This window comes from Rana temporaria, chromosome 5, assembly GCF_905171775.1.
Source record: "Rana temporaria chromosome 5, aRanTem1.1, whole genome shotgun sequence".
NCBI lineage: Eukaryota > Metazoa > Chordata > Amphibia > Anura > Ranidae > Rana > Rana temporaria.
The window spans coordinates 30,351,392-30,369,280 of record NC_053493.1 but is presented as its reverse complement, the minus strand read 5'-3'; the positions used below and the strand labels follow the sequence as shown (position 1 = coordinate 30,369,280).

The following is a 17,889-nucleotide window of genomic DNA, read 5'->3' as shown; positions in this document are numbered from 1 at the left end:
AAAACGGCTCAGATGCTGGTGGAAAGCAAGAAGAGGAGAGACGGGAAATGGCATTTTCAAACCTGGATTACTGTATTTTGGAGGTCAAAAGGAAAAATAAGGTAAGTGATATTTAAATGCTCTAGCTTACAGCAATCAATTGATCTAATAAAAAACAAACCTTTAGTGTTTCTTTAAGTTTTTTCCTGAAGGCCCGATGATTTCCTTCAATGCGGATGTTCGTTGTGTAGAGCGTTCCATAGCCGTGGTCCTTGGACTTCAAATCCATCGTTCTCCTTTAGATTTGTAGCGGGTCTTGGGGATGTGGAGGAGGTTTTGGTTAGTTGACCGGAGGGCGCGACTAGGGTTGTAGTGTATTATTTTCTCGCACAGGTATTGAGGAGCGTTTCCTTGTGTGCATTTGTGAGTGAGGCAGAGGGTCTTGAATATAACCCGATCCTTTACGGTTAGCCAATGGAGGGACCTCAGGGATGGGGTGATAGATTCCCAAGTTTTTTTTCTCGTTACCAGTCTGACTGCTGTGTTCTGGACGACTTGTAGACGCAAAATCTGGTATTTGGGTAGTCCGAGGTAGAGGGAGTTTGCGTAGTCAAGTCGGGAATTAATGATTGATCCAACTACTACTGCTGTGTCCTCTTCCGGGATTAAGGGGATGAGTCTACGTAGCAGGCGGAGAAGATGGTGAGATCCGCTGACTACTGATCCTATTTGTGCATCCATAGTCATGTCTGAGTCAAAGATGAGGCATTTGATTTTAGTGCTTGGGGTGATGGTTTGCCCAAGGATGGTGGGCGGTATGCCTGTTGTCCTAGAGTTTTTCTTCCGGTTTGCCTGGAGAAAGAGAAGTTCTGTTTTGGGTCCATTAAGTTTGAGGGAGCTGGGGGGTACATCAATTGATGCCCTCCTAGAACTGGACGACCTCGCTGTAGCCGTGTTTTGGCCTGTAGCGTGGTCGGCAAATGGGAGGCGGATGCCAGCTGCTGACAAAAGCCCAGGCGCCAAGACGCACTTTCTAATCAGCATGGCCACCTGGGACCTCCGTCATCCAATTATCGATCAATACGTGGCAATTTTCTAGTGCGTGGTATTGATGCAAAGGTAGAGTTGAGTGTCGTCAGCATAGGAGTGATAGAGCAGGTCCTGTTTGCTGATGATTTTGAGGAGTGGGCGGAGGTAGGTGTTGAAGAGCACGGGCGGCAGGGGTGATCCTTGAGGGACTCTGCATGTAATTGTGCGTGCTTCTGAAGTGAAGGCTCCTAGTTTCCCTGTCTGAGATCGATTCTCTACAAAGGATGCAAACCAAGGTAGATCTGAGTCTGCGATTCTGGCTACTTCTGCAAGAAGAATGAGCAGAGTTTTGTGGTCTACTGTGTCGAAAGCTGCGCTGAGGTCCAGCAGCACCAGGAGACACGATTCTCAGTCATCTGCTGCTTCAAGGGCGTCATCCCATATTTTGAGAAGTGCCGTTTCTGTCCCGTGACCAGTGTTGCTCATCTTACTTTAAAAAAGTAATTAGTTACAAATTTCTTCTCTGAAAAAGTACCGTATTTATCGCGGTATAATGCGCTCCCGCGTATACCGCGCACCCCTAAGTTGCCCCCGAAATTCCTGTAAAAAAAATGTTATGATTTTATTACTTACAGTTGTGGTGTCTTCCCAGCGTCCATCGTCCGGTCCGGCGTCCGTCTGCGGCCTTGATGGTGTCCTCCCGGCTTCTCCAGCGCGCGCCTCAAGTCGAGTCCCCGCTTCCCGCACTCAGTTCGAACGCCTCCGCCGACATATACCAAGTACAGTATACTCGGGTACATTCGGCAAGGCTCGGCTTCGCTTGCGCTCACGCTCTGTGACGTTTATGCGTGAGCACGAGCGAAGCCGAGACTAGCCGAATGTACCCGAGTGTACTGCACTCGGTATATGTCGGTGCAGGATTTCAAACTGAGCGCGGAAAGCGGCTATCGGCGTATATCGCGCACCCACAATTTTTCCCTTATTTTAAGGGGAAAATAGTGCGCGATATATACCGATAAATACGGTAATTGCTTTAGTGACTCAGTTACTACATTGAAAAAGTAATTAGTTACTCAGCAAAGTAACTGTGACTTTTTTTTTTAATATTCTACAACATGCCTCACTGTGCCATCTGTAAACATGCCTCACTGTGCCATCTGTAAACATGCCTCACTGTGCCATCTGTAAACATGCCTCGACGATCTCCCTACCTGTTTGCAGAGATGTCAGACGGCGGCCATCCATTATTCAAAAGCCGCGCCTCCTCCTCAGGCTGTTCCGTGATAGGCGGAACAGTAATTTTCCCAGCAGAGCCTCTGTTCAGTGTTCCGCCTATCACGGATGTCCTCTCGTCCGAAGCTGAGGATGAGAAGGCATCCGTGATAGGCTGAACACTAAACGGAGGCTCTACTGGGAAAATTAGTGTTCCGCCTATCACGGAACAGTCAGAGGAGGAGGCGCGCTTTTTTAATAATGGATGGCCGACGGCTGACACAGGTAGATGTAATTGCGGTAACGCCGCCCAAGTAATGGGAACGGCGTTACCGTGAGGGGAAGAGTAATCAGATAGATTACTCGTTACCCTCAAAAGGGGCATCGTTGGGTAACGGCGTTTATTTTAACGCCGTTACTGAAAACACTCCCCATGACCTGGGCGGAAACCCGATTGTAGTGGGTCCAGGAGTTTGTAGGTGTCCAAATGGAGTTGTAGCTGTTGTACTACTGCTTTCTCCATGATCCCATTGGATGGCCTCTAATGAGTTAGATTGTAAATCAGCCCGTAGCTCTGTTCTGGGCATGCTGGGATGTGCACTGCGCATGTGCAGGCTGCGCAAAAAGTCCCATAGTCTGGAATATGTATTATTGCCAAGTAGACTTTCTATGTCTCATCTAAAGAAAAACTCGTCCTGCAGGGGATTTTTTTTTGTTTTTTTGTTTGTTTGCAGGTCTCTAGTTCCACTTTAAGTGACTTTGCAGTATTTATTTAACAGCTCGGTGTCTGTGCTAATATTAGATGTCGCTCTCCATGGTAAATGCATGACTTAAGATGAAAGCTGTGATTGTTGTCTTTTAAAATTTCCTTATGTGCGCCACGCCACCTGAATGTGATGCATCACATACATGTATTAAATGTGGCCCAATTACTGGGACTTGGGAGGTGACACCATGCAGAGTGAGAGGAAGAGGGACACATTGCCGTTATCAATTGGAGGGATCATTCTACGGTCTTCTCCTGCTGGACTGCTCAGTGCTGAAGCTCCGATTGTTGTTCTATAAAATATCCTTGTGTGTGTCACCCCACCCCAATGTGATGCGTAACGAAAGTATTAAATGTGACCTAATTACCATGACGACAGTGTTATATTACCATGCGGAGTGAGAGGAAGGGATGCATTGCTGTTATCGGTTGGAGAGATCGTTGCGGTTTTCTGCTGGCTAGATCAGTGCTGGAGCGCTAATCGTCGTTCTATAAAATATTCTCGTGTGTGTCACTCAACCTGACTATGATGCATCATGAAAGTAGTAGATGTGACAGTGGCTGATGGTGCTCAAAACTTTTCAAAACAAACTGAAAAAAAAAAATCAAACGCAGGCGCTGTGTCCCATCAAACGCAGGCGCTGTGTCCCATCAAACGCAGGCGCTGTGTCCCATCAAACGCAGGCGCTGTGTCCCATCAAACGCAGGCGCTGTGTCCCATCAAACGCAGGCGCTGTGTCCCATCAAACGCAGGCGCTGTGTCCCATCAAACGCAGGCGCCGTGCCCCATCAAACGCTGCCAGTGTGACACCCCCCCCCCCCTGCCTGGCACTTTCCTGTTTTGGGTCACGGCGCTGTTCTCCACGCTTTCTCCGAGTCCTCAAAGTTTTCTCCTGTCCTCTTCTGCTATGATTGGACGCCTAATAGGTGTCCAATCACAGCGCCTGTCGCTTCAGCCATCAGGTTACCAGACATGGTGCACCTGTTTGGCTGAGAGGCGGGTCAGTTTTAGGGAAGCGATTTTATTTGCTTCTCTAACGCAACACTGTAAACAGCGAAAGCAGTGCATTGCGCCCACTGTTTATCAATTTGGAAGCCTATTAGAGCCTATTAGAGCCTCTAATCAGGACGCCTATAGAGCACATCTAATCAGGCGCTTCCAAAAACACCCCCAGCGCTGTAATTCAGTTGCCCGGCCCCTGACAAGGGCCCGGACACCTGTATAGGTGGGCGGCAGCGGCTTCAATAGATAGATAGCTTCATGCAATGCACAAATCTATCTATTGGTGATAGAGTGGTGCAGGAGAGAGGGGGCAGCGCTCCTGCGCCCTCTATGGGTGCACCGCCACTGAGATGTGACCTAGTTACCGTGGGGGTGTTCTAGTACTCGGGAGGTGACACCATGCGGAGTGAGGGGACAAGGGACACACTCATTCTACGGGTTTCTTCTGGCCATATCAGTGTCGGTGGTTTAGTGGTCATGCACACCAGTGTAAAAATATGCTGCGTTAAGAATCGTACTGAAAGCATAGAAACATAAAAAAAATTATGGCAGAAAAAAACTGAGTAGTCTGTCGAGTTTGCCCATTTTTTATTTTGAGGGTGAGGTTGATTTTTTTTTTTTTTTTCTTTGTTGTCTGATTATAGATCTATGTTTGTCCTAAGCATGCTAGAAGCCATTTACTGCTGACCGTCTCACTACCTCTGTTGGTAGTTTATTCCAATCATCAACCACCCTTTTAGTAAAATAATACTTTCTAAGATTAGGTTTGAACTTTCCTCCAGTTAGTTTGAGGTCAACAGAGGACCAGGGAGCGCTCTGCATCTAGAGGAAAAAATATTTCATCTCTAAATACGGAAAGGTTTCTTCACAGTAAAGCCTTGTACACACGCACGGTTTTCTCGGCGAAAAAGCTGCTGGTAGGGCTGGGCGGTTTTAGGCAAAACAAAAACTCGATTCATGATACGAATCCAAGGTTTTTTTTTCCATGGACACCGCGCCGGTCCTAAGTTTTTAGGCGAGACTTCGGCCTAGTCTGCCGCGATCCTGGGAAAAGGCCATGGACTAGGCCGAAGCCGCGAGCGGCCTTTTTCCACGATCGCGGCGAGGATTTTTAGGCAAGGCCGTGGCTTTGGCCTAGTCCGCAGAGCGGACTAGGCCAAAAAAAAAAATCAATGCTGGGAGAGCTTTTTTCCCGAGAAAACCGTGCGTGTGTATGGTTTCTCGTCGCAAAAACTGCCTGGAATCTTTTCCCCTGCTGTAGCAAATTGGAGAATGCTCTTCTGGGGTTTTTCGCCTTCCTCTGGATGAACTGTGGGTGAGGGATTGTGTACATTGTGTACATGGGATTGTATGTTTTTTGTTTTGGTGTTTTATGGACTTTTTTCAACCTGACTAACTATGTTCCTGTGTTCTTGATTTTGGTTTCATATAAAAAACTGCCCCCCTGAGCCTTATTCATCCCCTTGATATAGTTAAAGCGGAGGTTCACCCTAAAAACAATTTTCTAATATTACATTGAGCTCACTCTCGACATTACGCTGATGTTTTTTTTTTTTTTTTTTTTTTTTCGTACATACCGTTGTATTACTATTTTCCCCGCCGGCTTCCGGGCGTTCCTATGCACAGGCTAAGTGATTGACGTGATTACAAAAGCTTTCCCACGGCGCATAATGCGCGTCACGAGTTGCCGAAAGAAGCCGAACTGCGAGTCGGCGCTATACGGCGCCTGCGCACTGACGTTCGGCAACTCGTGACGCGCCTTATGCGCCGTTGGGAAGCTTTTCTCATCACGTCAATCACTTAGCCTGTGCATAGGAACGCCCACTCCCGCAGGATTCACTACCTGGAAGCCGGCGGGGAAAATAGCGATACAACGGTATGTACGAAAAAAATAAAAAAACATCAGCGTAATGTCAATGTCGAGAGTGAGCACAATGTAATGTTAGAAAATTGTTTTTAAGGTGAACCTCCGCTTTAAAGGTTTTAATCGGGTCTCCACTTTCCCTTCTTTCCGCCAGACTGTACATATTAAGTTCCTGATATCGCTCTCGATATGTTTTATGAATGAATGAATGAAAAAAGTATATAGCGCGGCACATGCGAACTAAATCGCCTCTGGGCGCTCGTTGTTCCTGTCTCTTGACATCAAAAGAGTAGAGTTTTGATCCGTCTTCTGAAGGTCAGGTGGTTTTCCTCCAACCGAATGCTGGTTGGTAAAGCATTCCATAGTCTGGGACCTTGGAAAGCAAACCTTCTTTTTCGCGATTGGAATTGTGGGGTTCTATCTTGTCGCAAAGATATTGCGGAGCCTTCCCATGGATGCACTTATGGGTCAGTCAGAGTGCTTTAAAAGCAATTCTGTCTTTTACTGGCAACCAGTGAAGGGTTCTCAACGAAGGTGAGATATATTCCCATGTTTTTTTCCCAGTCACCAGTCTGGCGGCCGTATTCTGAACGACTTGCAGACGAGAGATTTGGTACTTTGGGAGTCCGAGGTAAAGGGCATTTGCATAGTCCAGTCTGGAGTTCACAATTGTTCCCACCACGACTGCTACGTCTTCTTTGGGGATAAATGGAATAAGTCTGCGTAGTAGGCGCAACAGATGGTGAGATCCGCTGACTACTGACCCTATTTGTGCGTCCATTGTCATGTAGGTGTCGAAGATGACGCCGAGACTTTTGACTTTGGAGCTAGGGGTGATGATTTGGCCCAGAATGGGCGGAGGTGTCCAGGTTGTTGCCAGTTGACTCTTATGACTGGCGTGAAACAGGAGAAGTTCTGTTTTGAACTGTTGAGTTTGAGAACTCTTATGCCGCGTACACACCATCACTTTATGTGATGAAAAAAAATGACGTTTTTAAAAACGTCACTTTAATTGACTGTGTGGGGGAAAACGTTGTTTTATGTCTTGTAAAAAACGACCAAAAAAAATTGAAGCATGCTTCAATTTTATGTGTCATTTTTCAAAAGTGCACTTTTTACTTCACAGAAATTGACCGTGTGTAGCAAAAAACGTCGTTTTCTAAGACGTTTTTTCATCCACGCATGCCCAGAAGCTACTTATGAAGCAAGCTTCAATGGTAAAACGTGGTGGAACGTAACCTCACTTTGCAAGATCATTGTGAGAAAACGATGGTGTGTAGGCAACTTCGTCTTTGAAAATTGAAGTTTCAAAAACGTCATTTTTTTACTTCACAGAAAGTGTCGTTTTTTTTCATCACATAAAGTGATGGTGTGTATGCGGCATTAGTCATCCAGTTTTCTATCAAAGAGAGACATTTCTCTAAACTGAGATGATGATGATGATGCTTTTTGTTGCAGATGTGAAAATACAGTTGCGTGTAGTCTGCATATGAGTGATAGAGTAGTTCTTGGCTACTGATGATTTCAAAGAGAGGGCGAAGATAGATGTTGAAAAGCACCGGTGACCGGGGGGATCCTTGGGGGACTCCACATGATACCGTGCGCTTTTCAGACGTAAAAGGTCCCAGTTTCACTGTTTGTGATCGGTTTTCCAAAAAGGAGGAAAACCATGGTAAATCACCTTCTGCGACTCTGGCTACCTCAGCCAGCCGCGTCAGTAACAGTTTGTGGTCTACCGTGTCGAAGGCTGCGCTTAGGTCCAGCAGAACCAGGAGACAAGATTCTCCTTCGTCTGCGGCCTCAAGGGCGTCGTCCCATATTTTGAGCAATGCTGTCTCTGTCCCGTGTCCGGGACGGAAACCTGATTGAAATGGATCAAGTAGATTATGGGTATCTGTTGCAGCTGTTGTACCACTACTTTCTCCATTACCTTGGAGAGAGCATTTAGGCCTGTTATGGGACGGCGGTGAGTTGGGTCCTTGGTGTCCAGGGTAGGTTTTTTCAGGATGGGCTGGATTGTGCCCTCTTTCAGCAGGGAGGGCACTATGCCTTCCTTAAATGACTGGTTTATAAGCTGCGTGATAGGTGGTGCCAGGATGTCGGCACATTCCTTTAGCAGTTTAGTGGGGATAATATCATTAGGCGCTGTGCTGTTTCGCAAAGTACCGATGATATTTTTTGTGGCATCGATGGAGGTGGGTTTCAGAGTGTTGATTGTAGAAAGTTTCTCTGGGTGGTATGTGGTCGATTAAGGGGGGGGGGGGGGTTGAGGGGCGTATTGTTTTGCCGAATGCTTTCCCGGATTCTCTCAATTTTGTTGATGAAGAAATCCGATAATTCATTGCAAAAATCTTGGGTATCTGAATTGGGGGCTTCAAGACATCCTGGATTCATGGTCTGGGTGACCATCTTGAAGAGTTCTCGGGGGCGGTTTAAGGCGCTGTTGATAGCCATAGAAAAATTATGTTTCTTGGCTTTGAAGATTTCTTTATGGTATTTTCTTGTTATTGCCTTGTAGGTGGTAAGGTTTTCCTCTGAAGCGCTTCTTTTCCAGGCGGCTTCCGCCCTTCTGCGCTCTTGCTTCAGTAGCGACAGCTGGTTGTTGAACCAGCCGGACTTGTTTTTCTGGATGCGGGCTTTGCGTTTCGGTGCTACTAAGTCGGCTGACTGTAATAGGGCTGCATTTATGGCATCCAGTGTATCTGAGGCTGGTAGAAGTGGTTGGATTGTTTTTATTTTATTTCCCAAGGTACATTTGAAGAGTTCCGAATGGAGCTTCTTCTGAGATCTAGTCCAGTGTATTGTCACCGGCTTGGGTGTTTTTATCAATGGGGGAATTTTGGAAATTATGAATTTGATTGCATGGCAAAGGTTTATTTTCCAAAATGCTTATTTTCAGATTTTGTCTGAAAATTGGGTCGAGCGTGTGACCTGAAGCATGTGTTGGCCCGCATATAAGTTGCTGTAGCCCTAATCCTTCCAGGTGATCAATACAGACGTTGGCAACGGGGTCCTGTGAGGAGTTGGCCCAGAGATTGAAGTCCCCGAGCAGCAAGAGGTGTTTGCTGTTTAAGCGGATGTGCCACGGGAAAAATATATTAAAAGCCAGCAGCTACAAATACTGCAGCTGCTGACTTTTAATATTAGGACACTTACCTGTCCTGGAGTCCAGCGCCGATCGCAGCAGATGACGAGCGATCGCTCGTCACTCTGCTGCTCCCCCCGCCATCCACGCTGAGGGAACCAGGAAGTGAAGCGCTGCGGCTTCACTGCCCGGTTCCCTACGGTGCATGCGCGAGCCGCGCCCGCCGATTGGCTCCCGCTGTGTGCTGGGAGCCGAGTGTTCCCAGCACACAACGGGGGGGCGACGGGATATGACGGAATGCCCGTCTTTTGCCCGTGAATGCCGTGCGGGAAGTGGGTGCAAATACCTGTCTTTAGACAGGTATCTGCACCCCCCTCCCCCCTGAATGGTGTCAAATGTGACACCGGAGGGGGGAGGGTTCCGATCAGCGGGACTCCACTTTAGGGTGGAGAACCGCTTTAAGGGTATAAGTGGAGATAAACTCCGTCAATGATGGTAGAAGCTGTGATTTTGGCCCGGGTGGCCTATAGCAGAGAAGAATGTGGACAGTCTCCTGGGGGTTTGTTTGAAGTTGAAGAGTAAGGGTTTCCATGAACGGAAGAGGATTTTGAAGGACTGGCTTAGTGATTGCAAGGTGAGTCTTGTGGATCACCGCCAGGCCTCCTCCTCTTTGCCCTATTCTGTTTTCCGTTATAATACGATAGTTTTCTGGCACCAGTTCTCCGAGAATGGTGTTAGTCGGCTGAGAGCCAGCTTTCTGTAATAAAGAGGCAGTCTAAGTCGTATTGTATGAAATCATGGATTTCTAATCGGTGTTTTACTGCCGATCTTGTGTTGATCAAAGCATATGATATGTGCTTAAACTGGGGTGAATGGCTGAAATTTTTGATAGTCGATCGTCAATCGATTCTCAATAGTTGCTCTATTTTTAAGGCCTTTTTGGTGACGGCTGGTAATACTGTGGCGAATCGCCAGTCACCGTGGGGGGTGAAGGTGTTTAAATGGCGATGGAGGGAAGATTCACTGAATCCTCTCTCTCGGCTTGGTCCAGAGGAAGGTAAAAAAAAAACCCTGGCCGTGCTGAGCCAATGTGCTGCGGCAGAAATTTCAGATTTCAGCACTGCGTCGCTTTAAATAAAAATTGCGCGGTCCTGCGACGTGGCTCCCAAACAAAATTGGCGTCCTTTTTTTCCCCACAAATAGAGCTTTATTTTGGTGGTATTTGATCATCTCTGTGGTTTTTATTTTTTGCGCTATAACAAAGAAGGAGCGACAATTTTGAAAAAAAAACACTATTTTTTACTTTTTGCTATAATAAATATCCATTTTTTTTTTTTTTTTAAAAAACGTTTTTTTCCCCCCTCAGTTTAGGTCGATACATATTCTACATATTTTTGGTAAAAAAAATAAATAAATCGCAATAAGCGTATAGTGATTGGTTTGCGACAATTTTGAAAAAAAAAATTTCGCTACGCCGGAGCAAGTAAGCAATTGCGCCGTGTAACCTATGGTTACACGGGCGCAATTGCTTCTTGAATCTGGCCCCAGGACATTGAGGTGCACCAAGGACCACTTTTCAGAATATGGGCACCTAGAGCTGTTTTCTGGTGTCGGGATCTGAATGGCGCACAGACATGTTTACACATCCTCAAGCCGAGTATCAAACTGCGCTAAAATACGCCAATTTGCCATGTTGTGTTTGTGAAGTATGTAAGGTGATGACTGGTTCTCTTTCATATGTGACCTCATTAACATAAGTACATTCTAGAGGGCTAAACCTTGGGGAGTGACCACTGATTATGGTTTGGGTGGAACTTTGTAGTGATTATCATTGTTAGGCAGGTGTGTAGTCTTCTCATTGTGCTTTGTGATTTACCGGCATTGCTGGATGTTATGTGTACTGTGCTGGGATATCTGAGAGCTGCGGAGCCTGAGAGTCAGCATTCCATTAGCTTATCACCACCCATACTAAGCCAGAATGTCATTTTTGCTTCGGAATTTCCTTTTAAAGTGTAGCTGAAAGCAAAAGAAGAAAATCTCATATTACAGCCACCCTTCTATACTCCCTCGTCTCCCACCCTTCTATGCTCCCTCGTCTCCCACCCTTCTATACTCCTAGTCTCTCCCACCCTTCTATGCTCCCTTGTCTCCCACCCCTCTATACTCCTCGTCTCCCACCCTTCTATAATCCTCGTCTCCCACCCTTCTATACTCCTCGTCTCCCACCCTTCTATACTCCTCGTCTCCCACCCTTCTATACTCCTCGTCTCCCACCCTTCTATACTCCTCGTCTCCCACCCTTCTATACTCCTCGTCTCCCACCCTTCTATACTCCTCGTCTCCCACCCTTCTATACCCCTCGTCTCCCACCCTTCTATACTCCTCGTCTCCCACCCTTCTATACTCCTCGTCTCCCACCCTTCTATACTCCTCGTCTCCCACCCTTCTATACTCCTCGTCTCCCACCCTTCTATACTCCTCGTCTCCCACCCTTCTATACTCCTCGTCTCCCACCCTTCTATACTCCTCGTCTCCCACCCTTCTATACTCCTCGTCTCCCACCCTTCTATACTCCTCGTCTCCCACCCTTCTATACTCCTCGTCTCCCACCCTTCTGTACTCCTCGTCTCCCACCCTTCTGTACTCCTCGTCTCCCACCCTTCTGTACTCCTCGCGTCTCCCACCCTTCTGTACTCCTCGCGTCTCCCACCCTTCTGTACTCCTCGCGTCTCCCACCCTTCTGTACTCCTCGCGTCTCCCACCCTTCTATGCTCCCTCGTCTCCCACCCTTCTATGCTCCTCGTCTCCCACCCTTCTATACTCCTCGTCTCTCACCCTTCTATACTCCTCGTCTCCCTCGTCTCCCACCCTTCTATACTCCTCGTCTCCCTCGTCTCCCACCCTTCTATACTCCTCGTCTCCCACCCTTCTATACTCCTCGTCTCCCACCCTTCTATACTCCTCGTCTCCCACCCTTCTATACTCCTCGTCTCCCACCCCTCTATACTCCTCGTCTCCCACCCTTCTATGCTCCCTCGTCTCCCACCCTTCTATGCTCCCTCGTCTCCCACCCTTCTATACTCCTCGTCTTCCACCCCTCTATACTCCTTGTCTCCCACCCTTCTATGCTCCCTCGTCTCCCTCCCTCGTCTCCCTCGTCTCCCACCCTTCTATACTCCTCGTCTCCCTCCCTCCCTCGTCTCCCTCGTCTCCCACCCTTCTATACTCCTCGTCTCCCTCCCTCCCTCGTCTCCCACCCTTCTATACTCCTCGTCTCCCACCCTTCTATACTCCTCGTCTCCCACCCTTCTATACTCCTCGTCCCCCACCCTTCTATACTCCTCGCGTCTCCCACCCTTCTATACTCCTCGCGTCTCCCACCCTTCTATACTCCTCGCGTCTCCCACCCTTCTATACTCCTCGCGTCTCCCACCCTTCTATACTCCTCGCGTCTCCCACCCTTCTATACTCCTCGTCTCCCTCCCTCCCTCGTCTCCCTCGTCTCCCACCCTTCTATACTCCTCGTCTCCCACCCTTCTATACTCCCTCTTCTCCCACCCTTCTATACTCCTCGTCCCCCACCCTTCTATACTCCTCGCGTCCCCCACCCTTCTATACTCCTCGCGTCTCCCACCCTTCTATACTCCTCGCGTCTCCCACCCTTCTATACTCCTCGCGTCTCCCACCCTTCTATACTCCTCGTCTCCCACCCTTCTATACTCCTCGCGTCTCCCACCATTCTATACTCCTCGTCTCCCACCCTTCTATACTCCTCGTCTCCCACCCTTCTATACTCCTCGTCTCCCACCCTTCTATGCTCCCTCGTCTCCCACCCTTCTATACTCCTCGCGTCTCCCACCCTTCTATACTCCTCGCGTCTCCCACCCTTCTATACTCCTCGCGTCTCCCACCCTTCTATACTCCTCGTCTCCCACCCTTCTATACTCCTCGTCTCCCACCCTTCTATACTGCTCGTCTCCCACCCTTCTATGCTCCCTCGTCTCCCACCCTTCTATGCTCCCTCGTCTCCCACCCTTCTATGCTCCCTCGTCTCCCACCCCTCTATACTCCTCGTCTCCCACCCTTCTATGCTCCCTCGTCTCCCTCGTCTCCCACCCTTCTATACTCCTCGTCTCCCTCCCTCCCTCGTCTCCCTCGTCTCCCACCCTTCTATACTCCTCGTCTCCCACCCTTCTATACTCCCTCTTCTCCCACCCTTCTATACTCCTCGTCCCCCACCCTTCTATACTCCTCGCGTCTCCCACCCTTCTATACTCCTCGCGTCTCCCACCCTTCTATACTCCTCGCGTCTCCCACCCTTCTATACTCCTCGCGTCTCCCACCCTTCTATACTCCTCGCGTCTCCCACCCTTCTATACTCCTCGCGTCTCCCACCCTTCTATACTCCTCGCGTCTCCCACCCTTCTATACTCCTCGCGTCTCCCACCCTTCTATACTCCTCGTCTCCCACCCTTCTATGCTCCCTCGTCTCCCTCCCTCGTCTCCCTCGTCTCCCACCCTTCTATACTCCTCGTCTCCCTCCCTCCCTCGTCTCCCACCCTTCTATACTCCTCGTCTCCCACCCTTCTATACTCCTCGTCTCCCACCCTTCTATACTCCTCGTCTCCCACCCTTCTATACTCCTCGTCCCCCACCCTTCTATACTCCTCGCGTCTCCCACCCTTCTATACTCCTCGCGTCTCCCACCCTTCTATACTCCTCGCGTCTCCCACCCTTCTATACTCCTCGCGTCTCCCACCCTTCTATACTCCTCGCGTCTCCCACCCTTCTATACTCCTCGCGTCTCCCACCCTTCTATACTCCTCGCGTCTCCCACCCTTCTATACTCCTCGCGTCTCCCACCCTTCTATACTCCTCGCGTCTCCCACCCTTCTATACTCCTCGCGTCTCCCACCCTTCTATACTCCTCGTCTCCCACCCTTCTATACTCCTCGTCTCCCACCATTCTATACTCCTCGCGTCTCCCACCATTCTATACTCCTCGCGTCTCCCACCCTTCTATACTCCTCGTCTCCCACCCTTCTATACTCCTCGTCTCCCACCCTTCTATGCTCCCTCGTCTCCCACCCTTCTATACTCCTCGCGTCTCCCACCCTTCTATACTCCTCGCGTCTCCCACCCTTCTATACTCCTCGCGTCTCCCACCCTTCTATACTCCTCGCGTCTCCCACCCTTCTATACTCCTCGTCTCCCACCCTTCTATACTCCTCGTCTCCCACCCTTCTATACTCCTCGTCTCCCACCCTTCTATGCTCCCTCGTCTCCCACCCTTCTATGCTCCCTCGTCTCCCACCCTTCTATGCTCCCTCGTCTCCCACCCTTCTATGCTCCCTCGTCTCCCACCCCTCTATACTCCTCGTCTCCCACCCTTCTATGCTCCCTCGTCTCCCTCGTCTCCCACCCTTCTATACTCCTCGTCTCCCTCCCTCCCTCGTCTCCCTCGTCTCCCACCCTTCTATACTCCTCGTCTCCCACCCTTCTATACTCCTCTTCTCCCACCCTTCTATACTCCTCGTCTCCCACCCTTCTATACTCCTCGTCCCCCACCCTTCTATACTCCTCGCGTCTCCCACCCTTCTATACTCCTCGCGTCTCCCACCCTTCTATACTCCTCGCGTCTCCCACCCTTCTATACTCCTCGCGTCTCCCACCCTTCTATACTCCTCGCGTCTCCCACCCTTCTATACTCCTCGCGTCTCCCACCCTTCTATACTCCTCGCGTCTCCCACCCTTCTATACTCCTCGCGTCTCCCACCCTTCTATACTCCTCGCGTCTCCCACCCTTCTATACTCCTCGCGTCTCCCACCCTTCTATACTCCTCGCGTCTCCCACCCTTCTATACTCCTCGCGTCTCCCACCCTTCTATACTCCTCGCGTCTCCCACCCTTCTATACTCCTCGCGTCTCCCACACTTCTATACTCCTCGCGTCTCCCACACTTCTATACTCCTCGTCTCCCCCCCCCCCCCTCTATACTGCTAGTCTCCCACCCTTCGGTGCTCCTCGCGTCTTCCCCACCCTTCGGTGCTCCTCGCGTCTTCCCCACCCTTCGGTGCTCCTCGCGTCTTCCCCACCCTTCGGTGCTCCTCGCGTCTTCCCCACCCTTCGGTGCTCCTCGCGTCTTCCCCACCCTTCGGTGCTCCTCGCGTCTTCCCCACCCTTCGGTGCTCCTCGCGTCTTCCCCACCCTTCGGTGCTCCTCGCGTCTTCCCACCCTTCTGTACTCCTCGCGTCTTCCCACCCTTCTGTACTCCTCGCGTCTTCCCACCCTTCTGTACTCCTCGCGTCTCCCTCTCCCACCCTTCTGTACTGATTAGTAGATCCTGTAGTAATCAGCTCCCTTCTCCTGCTGTGTCTTGGTATTGCTGTTTGTAGTATTGTACTATAACTATGTGTCCTTGTTATTGAAAATGTTTTGTGTATTTCCATCCTCTGTGTTGGAGTATTTTTAGACATGCTAATGGGGCACATTAAAAACGACAAAAAAAAAAATTCGAACATGCTGCATTTTTTAACGTTTTTTAAACTATGTCGTTTTTCGGGTTGTAAAAAATGATCGTGTGTGGGCTAATGAACACACAATGAAAGGTTCTTGAGAGCCAGACTAAGGTTCATTTACATGACAGTAGCAGACGACATTAAACACCTTAACAGTCTGTGTTCCCACATTGAATGAATCACTCTTTCTATTGACCGGTTGGGTTTAGAATCAACAACCTGTAATATTTCAAGATATCCTGGAATACATTGTGAATTATCATTACTATCCCATCTCCTGTAATCCAAGATATAATTTCTCGGTCATCCTATGCCCCTAGTGGACATAGGATGACTTTAGACACGAGTCATCGGTGAAGCTGAAACAGGAGTACCCCCCACCCTGCAAGAGCCTCTGGGTCCCACGGGCCCTCCCGTTACAGGGGTGGTAACCCTTCTCTATGTTTTCCAAAAATCTGAAAAATAGATTTTTTTTTATCTAGAGCTACACTTTAAAAATTTACCAGTTCAAAATTACAAACAGATTCTACTTAAGATCAAACCTACAGTCCCTGTCTTGTTTGTAACCCGGGAACCGCCTGTATATTATATTAAATTTTTGTACTTGTTTTACATTTTTTATTTTTTTTACATTTCTTTAGTTACTTCCTGGTTTCTGGCCTAGGCCAAAATGTCATGCACCCCCAAGCAGCAGATGTGGGTGTTCACATACCATGGTCACACTGCTTTGCGCCCACGGAAAAAAAACTGTCGCTCCTCTCATATTGTGGACATTGGAAGGTGCTGTCTGATACATTGAGGAGCCTTTGTAAACAGCCAACCTTTATCATGTGTACCTTTTTTTTTTTTTTTTTATTATTGTTTTTTGGATTTCTTGATGGAGAAGTTGCCATTGCTAATAGTAGATTGTGTGTTGTCTTCTTTCCTCTGCAGGAGATGATATGTGCGGGTACCTTATATCCAGCGGCCGCTTCCTCGGGGAGAACGTATGGCAGCCGTACAGCTGTATGATGCACAATTACAAGTCCAGGTATGACCAATCAGAGCCCGGCATGTTAGGAGCAGGAATGAGAGGACAAGCTTGACTAATGTCAGTCTGCCCTTAAAAGCATTAAAAAAAACACAAAGATCGCGGTTTTTGAATGCTTTTTATTTTTTGGAAAAATGGTGATGTCAAATCATCGCTTCCGGGTTCCCATAGCGGAGAGCGGATCAAAGCCGATCCTGGCTTTATTCGGCTTCTTGAACAGCCGGCGGTCGCTTATTTCTCCCAGTAGGATGGACTAGCCTGAGCAAGCCACGAAAGGTGGCACCCTGACATCATTTTTTTTTTTGCGTTTTCATCTATTATTATTATTATTATTATTATTATTATTATTAATAATTCTTTTTTTTTTTCTGTATAGGATTAGGTTTTAAAAGTTTTTGGGGTTTATTTTGTTGGGCTAGGGGTTCATATTGGGGTTTATTAATTATTGTACTTCTTTATTTTGTTCCTCCTTTCTTTCCTTCCTTCCTTGCATTTGAGCATAAAAACCCCTCAAACGTGTAACAAAACGCTCAAATCAAGCATTTCTATGCAACAAAAAAAAATACTCCAGAACTTTTTGGAGCTCCAGACATTTGACTTCAGGCACTTTAACCACTTAAGCCCCGAGCCTGTTTTTCAGATTCGGCGTTTACAAGACTAAAACAGTTTTTTTTTGCTAGAAAATTGCTTTAAACCCCCAAACATTACATATATATATATATATATATATATATATATATATATATATATATGTAATTTTCTAATACCCTAGAGAATAAAATGGCGGTCATTGCAATACTTTTTGTCCCACCGTATTTGCGCAGCGGTCTTGCAAGCGCACTTTTTTTGGAAAAAATTCACTTTTTTGAATTAAAAAATAAGACAACAATAAATTTGGCCCAATTTTTTTATATATTGTGAAAGATAATGTTACGCCGAGTAAAATGATACCCAACATGTCACGCTTTAAAATTACGCCCGCTCGTGGCATGGCGTCAAACTTTTGCCCTTAAAAATCTCGATAGGCGACGTTTAAAAAATTCTATAAGTTGCATTTTTTGAGCTACAGAGTAGCTCTAGGGCTAGAATTATTGCTCTCGCTCTAACGATCGCGGCGATACCTCACTTGTGTGGTTTGAACACCGTTTTCATATGCGGGCGCTACTCGCGTATGCGTTCGCTTCTGCGCACAATCTCGTCGGGACGGGGCGCTTTAAAAAAATTATTTTTTTGTTTTCTTATTTCTTTTTATTGATTTTCTAATTTTTTACACTGAAATATATTTATCACTTTTATTCCTATTACAAGGAATGTAAACATCCCTTGTAATAGAAAAAAGCATGACAGGTCCTCTTAAATATGAGATCTGGGGTCAAAAAGACCTCAGATCTCATATTTAGACT

At 47.9% G+C, this 17,889-nt stretch overlaps 1 protein-coding gene across 1 annotated transcript in view; it reads left to right on the top strand.

Moving 5' to 3' along the window:
* Positions 1-17,889, top strand: part of CASD1 (CAS1 domain containing 1) — a 74,441-nt gene that overhangs the window by 9,732 nt on the left and 46,820 nt on the right. The window contains exon 2 of the mRNA XM_040352318.1: positions 16,390-16,486. Coding sequence (XP_040208252.1) covers positions 16,390-16,486 — 97 coding nt within the window. The remainder of the gene's footprint in view (positions 1-16,389; positions 16,487-17,889) is intronic.